Genomic DNA, 15,495 nt, shown 5'->3' with positions numbered 1-15,495 from the left:
AGAAAATTGTTTGTTTTATGCGATGACCCAAACAGTTAAGTCCTCTTTATATTCAATGCTGAAATAAATTTCTATATATTTACTTTTTAACTTGAAATAAATGCTGAATTAAATTTATATATATATACTTTTTAACTTGAAATAAATGGTGCAAGTTTAAGAAATAAACTATTAACTATTAGCCAAAACTGTCTGGAAACCTTAGAAATAAATCTTAAACTGACAGTCCCATTTTAAGCATTAGAAGAAAAAGAACTGAAATCATTAGCCAGTTATGGAAATTAAAGCAAAACACATTTAACAATTCTTCATGTATCATAGTTTCCAAAGAATTAAATAGAACTCTTTGAAGGTTAACTATCAAGTTTAAATGCCAGACTATAACTTAGGAGTAGAAAAATATGAAGTATGGAAATAAAATTAAACAAAAAATGTCAGCTGCTCCATTACTCATACTTCTTTTATATTTTTTATCATGTCAAGGAGTGGGATCGCTTGTTTAACAATAACAGAAGTAGTGGTACTTCAAATGGATTGACAGTAGGGTACTAATTTAGTCATTGTAACAGAATGTTTACTGTTACGTGAAAAAGAGTAAGTCTCACTTTCCTTCAGCTAGTAAAAGCAACAAGAAAATCGCAGAATGCCATAAATAAGCACAGTGCTACCCAGACTGACTTCAGTGTTGGAAAATTCCTGCAAACATGAACATGATAAAAGCAAAGGTAATTTCTCTTTGGCCAAGTAGTTCATGAAAGATTACTATTTAGAAACCACTTAAAAAGTTGAAACCACTATGATAAAAAAAGAGATGCAGCAAGAACACACTTAGTAGCCACAGTTATGGAAGAGTGAATTCCTTCTATTTATAAACTTCAGGTAGATTTATCACATATAACAAAACAATAGTAAGTACTGAAATTCTGCCAGGGCACTAAAAGAGGAAAAAAAACCTTAACATGTCTACTGACCTTCCAAATATCCCTTTCCAAGGCTCGCAGCACCAGAGAGGCTGTCCTGTATTCCAGTGTTTCTGATACATAAGAGGAGCTTGAAAGCCGGGGGTTTATCAGATCAGGGTGGTTACAGATCCGCTGCAGCTGCATCAGGACATGCAGGACACTGATGAAGTGTCCACTTTTGAGGGCTTCCTGGGTTCTACCAAATAAATTATACAGAAAGACATTGATTCATGTGCAGCTTTTATGGAGGTGTCCCTAAATCAGCAAGGTGAGAATGAGCAATGCAGTATGTTATGCAAAAGTCTTAGAACAAGTTCAGATTTCACCAAGGTCTTCTGTAGTATTCTAAAGCAGCACTATACCAAAAGTAAATTTGGAAAAGTGAAACTTAAAGACCCAGTGCTGCCTTACAATCAAATAGAACCTACCCAGCTCCCCATCCTCTCCCTGCTTTGTTTCTGTTTCACCCCTGCACCTATCAATTACCACTGGTAGGGGAGTGGTGAGGAAAAAATCTGGGCTTTATAAAAATTAAGAACCACCCATTAGAGACAAATGTTAAAACAACGCAGCAGAAGACCTGACCATCATAACTGGATTCTTAGGTTCCGGAGGTAAATGCATGTTTATCACACCAGCACCAAATATCATAAAATAACATCAGCTGTAATTCTAGTCTATAATGTAATCAGATTTTATTCACAGGTCATAATGCAAAATTTCAGAGAAACACTAAAACACTTCCCCCATGACAATAATTTTTTTTCCTTGCTTAAGCACTAAACGTGACAGCATTTTATATTTACTCTTTCAAGCCCTTACCCTGGTTGCAATATGACATCCTCATACATGGCTTTTTGTCGACTAGACAGACGGCACTTGAGCACGTGTTCATACTTCTTGGTGAGCTGCTTTTCAACATCCCTCTTTGATCTCCGCAAAATAAACGGCTGAATCATCTGAAAGATTTCAGAATCGAGAGGAAAAAATTCTCACTTCAAAGAGTTTACAACAGGAAGCTAAACTTATTCACACCTAACAGATTTGATGTGATAAACTGCATATGCTATATATCATTCTGCTATGCACACATTCGTACAGACATTAATTTGCTCTTTAATTTCTGCATGTCATGCTTCAAAATCTGAGCCTTGTATTATTTTTAAAAGAAATCTCCACACTGTTCTGGTAGCAGAACCCTCTGCTTTCAGCAGGATTTTCTGTCTAAACTGAACAAAGTGTTAAGAAAAGACACAAATTCTTATCTGAACCACAAATTTTTATTCCCCCTTTCCTTAACAGCATTACTCCTGTAGTAGGACGCATAAGAAAAAAATTCCAACATACTCTGTGCAACCTGATGACCAGTTTATGGCAATAATCCTGGTTCTCCTCATTAGGTGCTTTTACTGGAAAATCCAGGTAAGGTCTGGAAATTCCCGGAATCAAAAAATGTACCATGGTCCACAGCTCCATCAATGTGTTATGCAAAGGAGTGTCTATCAGAAGCAAACGATGCTGGCTGTGAATAAAAGAAGATTTTTAATTGACTGATTACTATGCCTTTATGTTTGTCAGATACACAGAAAAACTATGTACATATAGTAAAATTAAACCTAGGATAAATTATCTTTTCAATCTTTAATATACCACCAAATAGCTTCTTCATTGCAGAGTATCAGAACATACAAGGGAATCTGTTTGGGAGCATCAAATATCAGCAAAGAAGAATTACAGTGATATGATAGTAGAAACAGAAAGATCTCAAGCATTTCTCTGAATCCTGATTGCTTCAAATAAAAGCACTTTTCTATAGGTACACATTGCTCAGGAATTTGGGCAGACCAAGTCAAGAGGGTTTTTTTAAATCAAGTTTCCTGTTAAGAAGAGAACTGTGTGACATGAAAAGAGAAAAACTCACTGCCAGCAGGAAATCAATTCCCTGCTCTGTACCTGCGGAGACTGAAAAGTGCCTCCCAGTGTTTCTCAGTCATATTCTTTATTTGCTGCATCTCATCTACTATTAAGTATTTCCATCGCATTTTCATGAATGCTGTGTGGCCTTTGAACAGCTGCTTGTAGGAAGTGATGCACACATTGAAGCTGTTGGGTTCTGTCCATTCCTACGGAAAAGGAAAGAAAGGATGAGACAGAAAAGGCAGAACTCTCAATTATCTTACAACCAGCTACTTCCTCATTAAAAAAAGACAAAGAAGACAGATATATACAGGCTAAATGTCTCAGGCAACAGTGTAAGAGTTGCAAAATACAGCACCTGTCTTTTTGCCCTAAGTTCTCTTTGACTCCCAAAGTAGAGAAGTATTTTCAACCCTGGGCACCAGCGTTTCAGTTCCAGCTCCCACTTCAGTATGTTACAGCTCCGGACAACAACGAGGTGAGGGCCCCAGTTCCCTACGGAAGGGGAAACACAGCAGTTAACACTGGAAAGAGACTCCTTACAAGGCATGTGGCTTATATTCTCCCTTGATTTTTTAAGTACATTGTACTAAATCAATCATTTAAAGTGAGATCCAATATCAACAGAGGCATTTTAATCTACTAATTTTAATCATTTACTAATCTACTCCTAGTCATTAAACAATCTGTAAGGCTTTTCTGTACTTTTTGGTAAGAATTTAGAAGTTTTCAGAAGAATTTCTAGATGATAATAGGTTGATCAGACACTATACTTGACTAGACAGTAACCTTATGTCACAAAATATCAGAAAGTTATTCTGACATAATCTTACTCCTATCATTAACTAAAGTCTGATATAGTTAAGTAGGGGAAAAAAAAAGTGACCCTAGGCTACAATTCACAAAGATAATGCTGGCCCAGAACCTGTCTAAAACTGTTGACCAAATGAACTTACCTTCATTACAAGCCAAATGGGCAAAAAAGGCAATAATTTGCACTGTTTTTCCAAGCCCTGCCTCATCGGCCAGGATGCCATTGAGATTCTTCCTGTACAGCTTTGCCAGCCAATCCAGCCCAATCTTCTGATATTCTCTGAGAGACCCATATAACAGTGATGGAGTGTTGTATTTTACCTGTAATGTGAATAATTTTATATTCTTTCCTGAGTTAAATTCACAGAGCATGGTATAAAGCATAAACATTCTACAGGTAACATGAAAAAAAAAAAATTTCTTGCTAAAAGCTACAAAATAATGAAGAAAAAAGTCATTCTTTATGTAAACATCAGCACACAGAGTAGCAGAAAATGGAGATTCTTACTGCTGTTGTAATCCTGGAGCTGCCTTTAGGTAACAACATCTCTGCTGCAGCAGCCACTTCTGCTATGTCTCGCACGTGCTTCTTGGGAGGACTCGACCTGTCCATGCCCTTGTACTGGTCAATGCTGAGAAGGGAGTCTATGAGGACAACTTCTTTCTGGGGACTTTCCCTATCAGACATGTGGTCTTCCATTTCTAGGAGCGAGAGAAAAATTGCAGTGGTATCTAAAATAAATTTCAGTAGCAGTAACACAAAGGAACTGAGATAACCAGGATTCAGACATGGGTCTAAATGAGGCAGCTAACTTTTAAAAGCATTTCTATGATTTTCAACCTAGTTCAGGTAAAATGCAAATAGCCTAAGCTCAGGTCCATGTACATGTTCTGGGCATTCCCACTAGCTAGGCTAACATGACCATTAGCTTTCCACAACTTCTAGGGAGGTCCTCTCACTCTATTTAAAATCTATCTTCAAGTATGTAGTTCTATCATCATGTTAGCATAGAACAGAGGTGTAATTATTGCTACCTATGAAGTGTGCTGTTTAATTCAGTGTAGAGAGGCTTTTCTATGGCTCAGTACTGTTCTTGAAAATCTCACACATCTTCACTTTAGGACAGGCAAACACTGCGCTCTTTTCACAAACTGAGAAATTTTAAATGTGATTCACTCAAGATGTGTTTTCCCCCAGAACAAATTGTCTTTTCAGAGAGTCCTGAAGAGCCAAGTAACTTATTTCACCATGTAAATCAGCACAACTCCTTCTAAACATCGAGTAATTTACCTTCCTCACTGCTCTCCTCTTCACTGTCAGGCTTTGGCTGGGGCCAGTGAAAATTTTCTGCAAAGGCACCTTCATACATCTTTACCAAATCTTCCAGAGGCAATTCAGCTGAAGGTTATTAAAGGATGGAAGTTTAAAAATACCAAAACTTGGAACAATAGATACTATTAATTATAATCTCATTACATTCTTCACAATTGCATAAAGCCAGTTTTCTAATCAGAAGTTAACTTCAGAGGTAATTATTAAGGGAATGATGGCAGTATTTATTTAATAACGTTGATTACAGAGAACACTTGGCACTACACCAAGCAGTTTGCTCCCATACCCTGCTTTTTACTGTATTACAAACACACCCTACAACCCTCAGTAAATCCCCAGTTGGAAAGGTAGGGGCATCAAATGCAGCTGAGTGGTTGGAAGACAATGCAAGACTTCAAAAGTTTCAAATCTGAGTTTCAAAACTGAGCTGTAACTCCAGGATCCCTTGTTTGAGCTGCTAAAAAGTAGGAATGTACATGCTGGCAGTTGCCAATCAATCAGGAAACATTCTCATTAGGAACTTGGCTGACTGGCCAAGGCTTATAATCCCTCCAACTGGCCAGTTCAGTGCAGCCACTAAGCTGCCAAAGAGATCTGGAAACCGCGTGTTCATCGCCAGGCACACTCAGCCTAATGGGCAGCATTGCCTCTAAAAACCTGCTTTTACCAGGGTAAGTGACACATCTCTGTGGGGTGCTTTGCACACATCAAGCTCAGCATAGCAATTACACTGCTAATCAGAGAGAGAGCTGCTAGCCAGAGCACTGTCCCTAAAAGCACCTTATCTTCAAATATTTATACCCCCCCCTTCAAGATCAGCACTTAAGTGCCCTTTTGGACCTACCAAGTCAGTCACAAATCCCTTCTGGCATACTCAAGACAGTTGATAAAATGCCCATGTTCAATCTGATGCAACCCTGGTGTGAAGTGTTTATCATGCCCTCCTACAACTTGGGTTGAGAGTCTTGGTGTAAGATTTTAATGCAGTGCTTCACTAGAGAACCACTTTTTCTCAAGCCACCTTGTGTGACAACTAGGACTGCTTTATAAAGTACAGATGTCCCTCATCATCCCATAAACTGCTGCAGCTTTCCAAACAGAAAAAACTAAACACAGGCTACACAGGACTGAATATCTGAATGCACTCAATCTCCCACCTCTAATCCACTTTACAAATGTAACAAGTGTTGTGTGTTTCCAGCTGTTGTTTCAGAACCCAGCCTAGAGAAGAACCAAGCCACGTGCCTACCTTCTTTGGCTAGATTAGACAATTCAGTTTGATGGTTTATGTTTCCTTCTTTAGCTTCTTGTTCTTCAATTGTTTCTTCTTCATCTTCAACTGCGAGAAAACATATGCAAATCTTGGGTTAAAATTATGCAATCATTCAGGAGGCTTGTAATTCTATACTTCTGAAGTGAATGAGCACAGAATATTCTAAGTCTGTAGGATTTAAAAAGAATTAAATATGGAAAACAAGATAATCTGAGAGCAACTATATGCAGTATTTAAATGATAAATGAACAGGAGAGGAGCACTTCTGCCTCAGGACAGAAGGCAGTTAAGTGTTGATTGCCAATGTTCACCACAGGTTGTTCTGTAGCTTTGAACAGGGGAGTTCCTTTGTCAGGAACATGACAGAGTGGTCACCAACAAGAAAGGACCCAAAGCAGATGGGTATTTCAGTCTAAAATCCTTAAAAGAACTACAAGACCATTAGTAAAGCCTGACGAATGAAGTCATGAGGAGAGAAATAATTAAAATCCATCAATAATGATAGCAGTATCATTTCAATGAAAATGTTCTTTTCAAATTTTCACTGGAGCTCTTTAAGGGATAATTTACTATTTAACTGACTATCTAATGTCTCTAAGAAATACATGAAGGTTGGTATTTGGTTCATGAAAAGCACTGCACCCACACAGTAACAGACTGTAAACCTGTAGGTTTAATATACAACTTATGTATTATGCTATGGATGCAAATTTTGGGAAGTGACTTACCTTCCTCATCAGTCAAAGATGTGCTTGCCTTTCTTTTCCTTCCAGATGATGAACCCCCCTAGCATTAAACAATTGTAATATTTAAAATCAGAGAAAACAAAAGATAAGCAGGGGGCTTTGTTTGTTTTTTAAAGACAATAAAACAGCCTTGCAGTCCCAAAAGCATTTGCTGATAGACATTTAACACCAATTAGCACTTCCCTGGTCATGCCAAAACAGAAACTCTGCTTCTGAATTGATGGGACTGTGCAGCCAGCCACTTCCACTGCCCATGGGTCAAATTATTCAGGTCCAGCTGTGGTACAAAACTTTTAGCCAGGCTGGCTCAAGCACTGAATTTTTTCACTAGTCAACAAAAAAGGGATATGGCACAGGCCTATAATAATCTCAGCTGTCCAGTGCACTCTGTAGAATTGTTTAGCCTGTGCCAAATAACTCTCACAGCCAGTGCTGAGCCACAGTTTGGCTGATAACACATGCTAAGGCTTGTTCCTAGCACGAAATTCAGATGCAGGCATTCTGCTTGGTGGAGGGAAGTATTTCAGCACACGGGCATCAGCTGTGCCACAACAGATGGCTCAGGGCCTCAGATCCCTTGTCCATTTTTTTTCCAATTGCACAGACACAGCCAAGGAGTCCTTAGCACACATTTCATCCAGGGAAAAAGATACCCAAGTTTCATTCAGTTCAGTCCATTCTGTAACATACACCTTCATCTCTCAGCAGATAAATCTCTGCTGAACACCTGAAAACACATTTCATGCTCCACAAAGTCTACCCCTGGCAACTGTAGATGAAACTCCTGCCTAAATCTGGCAATTAATTTGTACAGATTTTTGGTCTTCAATCTCAGAATGAATGATTTGCAGCCACTAAAGACATGTACCAACCACAATCCACTTCCCTTCCTAACCAGAAAAGAAAAATTATACTTGTGCTTGTGACTATTCATTTATCAGTGAAATCTTATCATCATCACATATTAAAAAAAAATCAACTTTATCAAAACTTTTTCACATATGTAGTCACATTTAAACTAATTTGATGGCTGTTTCAAAAAACAAAGACTTACCATTTCACTTTCTTTTTCCAAATAAAGGTCTTCTTTTGTATCCTTACCTGAAAAATTATTACACTTGAGATATGTATTCATCACTTAGCAATTTTACATTTCTCACTTGAACTTTTAATGTATTCGAAGCAAAACACACAAAGTATTAACAAAATCTAACACAAAAACATAAAAACCCCTAACTCATTACTCAGATCTATTCACAACCTTTTATTAGCAACTCACAATTTTACCACCAATGAGATTAACCTGCACTGAGTGATAATAAACAATATCATCAGAATTCAGACTACGTTTCTCATGAAATGGAAAACAATTACCTTTCCTTGAAAATCTCTTTAGATTCAAAGCTTTTTTCCTTTTCTCTTGAAATTCAATTTGCAGTTTAATTTCAACAACCTGAAATACAAAGCAAGTCTAATAAATAATAAAATCAATTTTATTTTACAAATAAACTCCTGAAGATAAAAAAACCACCACAAATTGCATGAGTCTTAGTGAGTACTTTACCTGCTCTATGTTAGACCAGAAATACTCTATTTCTCTAGCAATGGATGCTGCAATCCTCCTCAGTTTGTTCTGTTCCTCCCTTTTAGCTCGCTCTTCATTGAGTTTCTTTTCTTCATGGTAACGAGCCACAGTTCTTACCATCTAAAAAACCACGAAATACTGAATTAGGTTACCTCAAAATACATGTCATTGCATTTCTTAAGATTATAGTGGTTATCAGCAGCCAGATGTTGACCATAGCTTTACACACATAGCACCTACCTCCAATATTTCTAATTCTTACATGCTGGTAAAGCAACAGACACGAAACTCAAAGAAAAAAAATTACAACCATAACTAAGCAATCAAGTAGGAAACTCTTAATTCACTCTCTGAAAACAAAAATTAGAAAAAAAATCCACTGAAATTAGCAGCAAACACACAAAAGATAACCTTTCTTTCAGACAGCACATATGAAGTCACAGAAATCACACCACAAAATGTCAGAGACCAAAGCTAAAATGAGTTCAAAAAGAGTGTACATACATGAGTGAAAGATCAGTCAATGGCTGCTAAGACTGACTTGATTGCAACCTTTAGCCCAGGAGATCCCTAAAACATTGACTTCCAGAAGTTTGAAGCAAAGTGCCAGGGAAGGATCATTTCACATTTGCCCTTCCTGTTTCTCCTATTCTTAAAAACCTACCGTTGGCCACAAATGGAAATCCGGATTTAAATTATATTCAAAATGCAGGTATTTATTGTACAAAATAATACAATTATTTCAATACTTTGCTTCTGAGTTTCCATCATTTCAGAATATACAGTAGAAAACAACATGGCAATTTAATCTAATGACCTTCAGCTGCTCTGTTCATTACCCTAAACTGGTCATAAATGTATCCAAAAAATGCAAAATTGCTGATATCCATAGAAAACCCTTGCTCACTGCAAAGTAACAGATTCTATATATTTCATCTCACACCATACAAATTTTCATTCCACTAATGTATTCCTGCTGTGCTGCTCTCTCCCCCTATGGAAACAGCTCTCTACCATGTTTCCACTACTGTCTTTACTCTTATTTTTCTGTGAGATTAAGAAAAAATAGCTAGACAGACAAGCACACCTAGGGGAAGTTATGTACAAAATTCTGTATTTACTCTTTATTGGCTGGAAATAACTCATTTGTGAGACAGGCATTACAACTCCATTTTTTATTTAAATATAACCCAGTCAACATATTGAGTGGGTTCCTAAAAAAGCTATTTGATTTCCAGAGGAATAAAATCCACAAACTGTTATCTGCATCCACAATCTGTACAATTATCCAGTCTGTCTCAGGTGCCATATCCAAAACTGACAACAAAACTTCTCATTTGAGGTAAAAGTTAGTGCCTCATCTTTCCTTTATTTCTATCTGCAGCAAAAGATATCTCAATAGCTTTGTTACCAAACTGAGTGATATCAACATTTATTGCTCTGAGTTATAAAATGGTTTTCAAGTACCTTTTTAGCAGTTGCCATTTTCCACTTTCTCTCCTGGGCAAAATCAGTTGCCATCCACTGCATTTCTTCCAGCAAATAATCCCAGTGGGATTTTGGTCTTGGAGCCTCTTGGAGTTTAGGCAGTCGCCTGGGGGACCATAAACCTTCCTTTCTCAGTTCTGCTATCCGCTGGTGGATTTGATTTTCCTAAAAAGAAGTACAGAGACTTACAGTGAATGCACCTGAAGTCACGGAATCAGAGAAAAATAGTAATTGCTCTCACTTTATAAATTAATTGACAGGAAAAGAAAAGGTGTAAAAGCATCATACATAAAATATCTTACCAGCTTGACTTGCTCAGCCAGCTTATCTTGAGAGTTTTCCTGTGGCAACACTGCTGCATTCTGAGCTGGACTTTGTGTTTTAGGTGCTGCTGCTGCTACTGCTAAGCCAGGAGGCTTGGATGCAATAGGAGACAGGGACTTGTTGGTGGCTGGAGAGGTCCTGTTTGTTTGCACTGGGTATGGAGAAGGTGGTGTTGTGCCTGGGATCGCTGCTGGAGCGATGGATGAGGTAGGTGGCAGTGGATTTGCTGCAAGACGCTGAGAACTCTGAGCAGGATCTACAGATGGTCGTGTCAGAGTCACAGTCTGCCCAAGAAACACACTGGTTACTGATGAGTTGAGGATTCAACACTTAGTCTACACTACAGCAGAACATAACGGAGACTTTAACTTAATAACAAATGTACACCTGCATTTTCATAAGGAGAGGATTTAAGTGTCCAGTGGAATTGAGAGGAAGACAGCATTCTTAGGTTTTTCTGGCCACAGAACAAACCCACGTCCACCCCATAACGCTCCCGTACCTGCTGCTGTATGGTAGCTTGCGGCTGCGACACTTGGCTGGGCGCCTGTCCTTGCACGTGGATCGCTGGTGGCACCTGCTGCTGCAGCGGCGCTGGAAGCGGAGCGGCCGTCAGGGGCACACTTTGGGGCTGGATCTTCACCTGGATCTGCGGCTGGGCTGGAGGCTCCACGAGCTGAGGCTGCTGCTGCGGGAGCTGCAGGGCGGCGGGCAGCGACGCCATGGGGACGTTGGAGGGCTGCAGGCGCGCCGGCAGCTGCGGCGGCGGCGTGTGCAGGCTGGCCGCGTTCTGCACCGGAGGGCCCTTGGAGGGGTCGTACTGCTGCTGGCTCTGCTTCTGCCCCGTCAGCTGCACCGTCTGCGGAGTGGGAGGCATCCCACCTGCAGGGCAAGAGGAGACACGTGCAGGTGAGATTAAAACGTCCGATGCTCTCCGTTGATTTAAGGAGGAAATCGACTGTGAATAGAGAGGTTTTGTTACTTACTTTGCCACAAGACACCATCACTTGAAAATACCACATCACAATCACAAAATAAATCACCATTACAATAAACAACGAAGTACTTCATGCACAGGACTGTAACTAAAATTTGGAGCACAGCAACTAAAAAAGAGCATGTCATTATAGGTCTTCTAAATTTTGTGTACTCAAAAAAAAAAAGACTGGTGAACTAATGGAATGTAACCTAAAATACCAGCATGAAGTCTAAATACTACTTAGTTCTTTCTAAGAACACATTCACTCTAACACATATTCTAAAGCTTGGCATGACTAATGAATAAAAATTTGTCATGATGTTCCAATTAGATGGTTTCCTTTTCATAAATCATTGGTTCAGTTCCAGAATTCTCAGATTGGCCATTTTGCATCAGCACCTGTGACGTATTTCCATGCCCACATGCACCTTTGGAGCCCGTCACTCAGCTCCTTAAACAAACCAGGCATTGCATACCAAGTATTAATTTACAGGGAGAAGTGTGTGGTGGGACTAGGATCTTGGCAGGCCAGAAGCCCAAGTTTCTAGTTCCATCACCAACATCTCCTTGTGAAATTAATGTGCAACTGGCATGTGGTGACACAGTACCTTGTGCAGTTGGCATTAGCTGTTGAAGAGGAACTCCTGAAGCCACACCCGGGTGCTGAAAAACCATCCCATGACGGCCCACTTCAATTCGTGGTCTCTTAGACGAATCTGTGATATTCAAATTCCATTTATGGCATGGTATAATGGAATGGGTTCAATTTTACAAAGCAAACTACTACACATGATTCCACCATCAGCTCCGAAAGCTACGACTACTGTACATGTGTAGCATTTATGAAGAACATGCTCCAGGGGCAGAGTCCCTCTGACTTCAAGTTGGCCATCTCCAATCTTCTCAGCCAGAACAATCAACCTAACCATGTCTCCATGCCTGCCAAATCCAGGCCTATCTACTGGGAGTGGAGTGCATTCTTCCCACAGCACCAGTCACAGTAGATAGTCCTAAGGATCTGGTGATCCCCAAGGTGAGGCAAAAATGTATTTTTGAACAGTGGGCTCCAATCACTGCTTGGAAAAAAAAGAGGATGGAAGTGGAATGGTGCCTGTGGACCATACCTGCTGGTGCAAGGGCCTGCTGCTGTCTCTTAAAAGCTTCAATCTCTATGGTGCTCACAGTCCCCGTCGCTGGAGTTCCTGTATGCGTTTGCTACAGGGAAAAGAAAACAAATCACAGAAGTTCAATCTGCAGATGGTCTGACACCAGGAGAGAATTTACAAGCAGATCTAAGGAGGCCAGCACAGAAAAAGTCCTTCAGAACAGCTGTACAACAAAGGGAACAAGATTCATTCGGTATCTGCTATGAACTTTTAGTTGTCCACAATGCACAAATACTCTTTGTTGAGTTTAAATTTTACAGCGATTAAGTTGTTTATATATAATGCACACCTATATTTTGTTAAGTGATACCAAACTCAGGAAAATGGGATATGTAAAAAACAAACTTGCCCAGTACTTTTTGTTACTTTTTTTTTTTAATTAATGGAAATTTTCATTAATGTATTATATCTGTGTGAAACATCAGTAACACAAATTCATCCTCATCCTGAAAACAGCTCAAGCTTATTTGAGTCTCCAGCACTCTCAGGATAGAGCTTTGTGAGAGTTACTGTTGAAATATTTCAGGAAAAAGCTAGGAAGATGGAATAAAGAACCTCAGCCAAGGTACACAAGTTCCAGTTCCAGTTTTCCAGATGCTGGACTTGTAGCTGTTTGCACAGCTGGCAAAATGAGTCTCATGAATAAATTCAGTGAGGAGAAACAATATTGTCATAAGGCTAAGGTGACATCAGAGCTCACCAGAAATTACTACCCATTTTGTCTGAAGATAAACAGCACACAAACTATGAATTAAGCCTGGAAGAGCACTGTTGATATTGAGATGCAAAAGGAATCACTGGGCTCTGATTCAGCAAGCTGGAATGTAGCTTCAGTAAGATTACACAGAGCATTCAAGCTTTATTTTTAAATAACTACATTTAGTATCAGCAATGAAGGCAAGAACCTGTCCCAGAGAATCCCTTCAGCATCAAGCACAGGTGACAGGCTCATGTACAGGATTATTGAAGCGAACAAATTTGGGTATATGACAATTTTCATGCTCTTTGGGCCCTCAGCATACTCTCAAGTACTTATTAATGTCCATCAGTGTCTGTGCAAGTCCAATTCCTTTCAGTGAGTTTCCAAGTCATTTTTAACTTCTCAATATTTGGCCATGCTGTACCATATATTCTACTATGAAACTTAAAATGAGAAAAATAAAAATATCCCCAAAAAGGTCTTAAGAGATTCCATCAGAAAATACAAACACAGACTTGATGTATGGCAGTCTCTGCACCCTGGGAAATGAATTAATTTAGCACTCTAGTACTCCAAGTGTACTTTTCTACTGGTGAAAGCTTTAAACATGTTGAGGTATACTAAGGGTTTGCATATAAGAAATTTTTTGATGACAACACAAAAGGCAGTAACTTCCCATTAAATTTTTTTACTTTATTCACAGGTATTTTCTCCTCTGATTTTAAACAAAATTTTACCAATGTAAATTAAATCCACAGAGGTAAACACCAGTCTATGCTGAAATAAATCACAGCAGTGACATCCTGCATCTTCGGTGCTTCACTGCATGGTATTAATAATCACAGCCAACATCACCTACAGTGACTGGGTTTCAAATGCTCCTCTTTGAGCTGAATGTATCTCATGCCCCTCAGACTCAATCAATAGCTATGAATTAATAACACTTAATCTCTTTGCTGCTCTGAGGGTATTTGCAGCCACTCCAGTGATACAGCTACAGCCTTAAGATGTAAATTCTGGTTTTAAGTATCTCTGACTCATATTTACAGTTCACTGCCATTTCACACTCAGTAGGGATTAAGTTTTCAAATATTTGTCTTGTCACAAAATAGATATGCAGCATATTTCAGGCCCAACAGCCAGTGTCTGGCAGAGCATCACAGACCTGGGCATTCACAGAATTTTCAAAATAAGCAACACGACTTGATTACGTAAATGCTACTAAAATGACTAAGAAATTCAGTTTATGTCCCATTTGCATCAGAGGCTGCTGGGACATCAGTTTAAGAAACTATATTCTTTGAACTCCACATTAAATGCCATTTATTTCACCTGCTCTCTCCCTCTGGATGACTGCATACCCACAGTTTCAGGCTGTATCTCTACTTTAGGATTTTTGACTGACATTTTCTTAAGAATATGCCTCCCAGCTGTCTGCATTATCACCATGTAATTTAGGCCAGACTCTTCAGAGAGCAGATGTGTTACATCTTTATAAATTGCAGTCACATACCAATATTAAACTAAAACTGTCCTAACTTTAATTAAAATAATGTAGTTGTCCTGAGGTCATTATTATGCAGCATGCACACAATAATCACTCTGAGCACTGCACTTCTGCACTGGGATTTGAATGGTGATGCTGATTGGGACACATTATTTCTCCATAAAAAGTTGCAAAGAGCAAGACTGATGGAAAGAAATGCCACTTTCTGTCAGCAGTTTGTGCTAAAAGGTCAGTACCACACAGAGACTTTTGTGCATTTTTAGCATGAACCAGTTTCCCTAAAACTTGTCTGATATGGTACAATACCTTCAAAAGTGTCACCACTGCTGCAGCTACAGCTTGGTGGTAACTCTAATCATTACAATAAATAACCTGATATAATATTAGCTATTTTAAACAGCTTAAATGAAGCCTGACTACCTAAGGAGACTTCCAAGGCATGTCAGTACTGGCCCTAAGGAAGAGCTCTCAGTGCAATCCCCTTTGCTGCACAACTCCTTTATACAATATCACAGGGAACATCCTATTTGTTACACACAGCAACACAACACATCTTGTATTTCATTTCACTTTCCATTTCCAAAGCCTAGATAAAGGCAGCACAGCCTGTACAGCTGCTGTGGTACAGCAGAGTAATTCACCCTGCAACACCTGCTAAGAATATCATTGAGCTAAAAGGTAAATATTTTAGTTGCAGATGGA

At 39.1% G+C, this 15,495-nt stretch overlaps 1 protein-coding gene across 20 annotated transcripts in view; it reads right to left on the bottom strand.

Moving 5' to 3' along the window:
• The window catches only part of EP400 (E1A binding protein p400), a 51,564-nt gene that overhangs the window by 25,024 nt on the left and 11,045 nt on the right, over positions 1-15,495 (bottom strand). For 17 of the 20 annotated variants that reach the window (XM_068208724.1, XM_068208732.1, XM_068208734.1 and 14 more), the window contains 18 exons: positions 12,545-12,635; positions 12,029-12,136; positions 10,944-11,323; positions 10,420-10,725; positions 10,097-10,282; positions 8,609-8,749; positions 8,419-8,497; positions 8,099-8,145; positions 7,027-7,084; positions 6,275-6,364; positions 4,984-5,091; positions 4,201-4,394; positions 3,836-4,013; positions 3,238-3,374; positions 2,916-3,085; positions 2,310-2,484; positions 1,785-1,921; positions 972-1,158 (listed from right to left, as the gene is read on the bottom strand). In XM_068208724.1, the coding sequence (XP_068064825.1) occupies positions 972-1,158; positions 1,785-1,921; positions 2,310-2,484; positions 2,916-3,085; positions 3,238-3,374; positions 3,836-4,013; positions 4,201-4,394; positions 4,984-5,091; positions 6,275-6,364; positions 7,027-7,084; positions 8,099-8,145; positions 8,419-8,497; positions 8,609-8,749; positions 10,097-10,282; positions 10,420-10,725; positions 10,944-11,323; positions 12,029-12,136; positions 12,545-12,635 (2,772 nt within the window). The remainder of the gene's footprint in view (positions 1-971; positions 1,159-1,784; positions 1,922-2,309; positions 2,485-2,915; positions 3,086-3,237; positions 3,375-3,835; positions 4,014-4,200; positions 4,395-4,983; positions 5,092-6,274; positions 6,365-7,026; positions 7,085-8,098; positions 8,146-8,418; positions 8,498-8,608; positions 8,750-10,096; positions 10,283-10,419; positions 10,726-10,943; positions 11,324-12,028; positions 12,137-12,544; positions 12,636-15,495) is intronic. The other 3 variants (XM_068208735.1, XM_068208737.1, XM_068208738.1) reach the window with 1 other exon arrangement.

This window comes from Anomalospiza imberbis, chromosome 18 (assembly GCF_031753505.1).
Source record: "Anomalospiza imberbis isolate Cuckoo-Finch-1a 21T00152 chromosome 18, ASM3175350v1, whole genome shotgun sequence".
NCBI classification, from domain to species: Eukaryota; Metazoa; Chordata; class Aves; order Passeriformes; family Viduidae; genus Anomalospiza; species Anomalospiza imberbis.
This window is presented reverse-complemented; position numbering and strand designations above follow the sequence as displayed.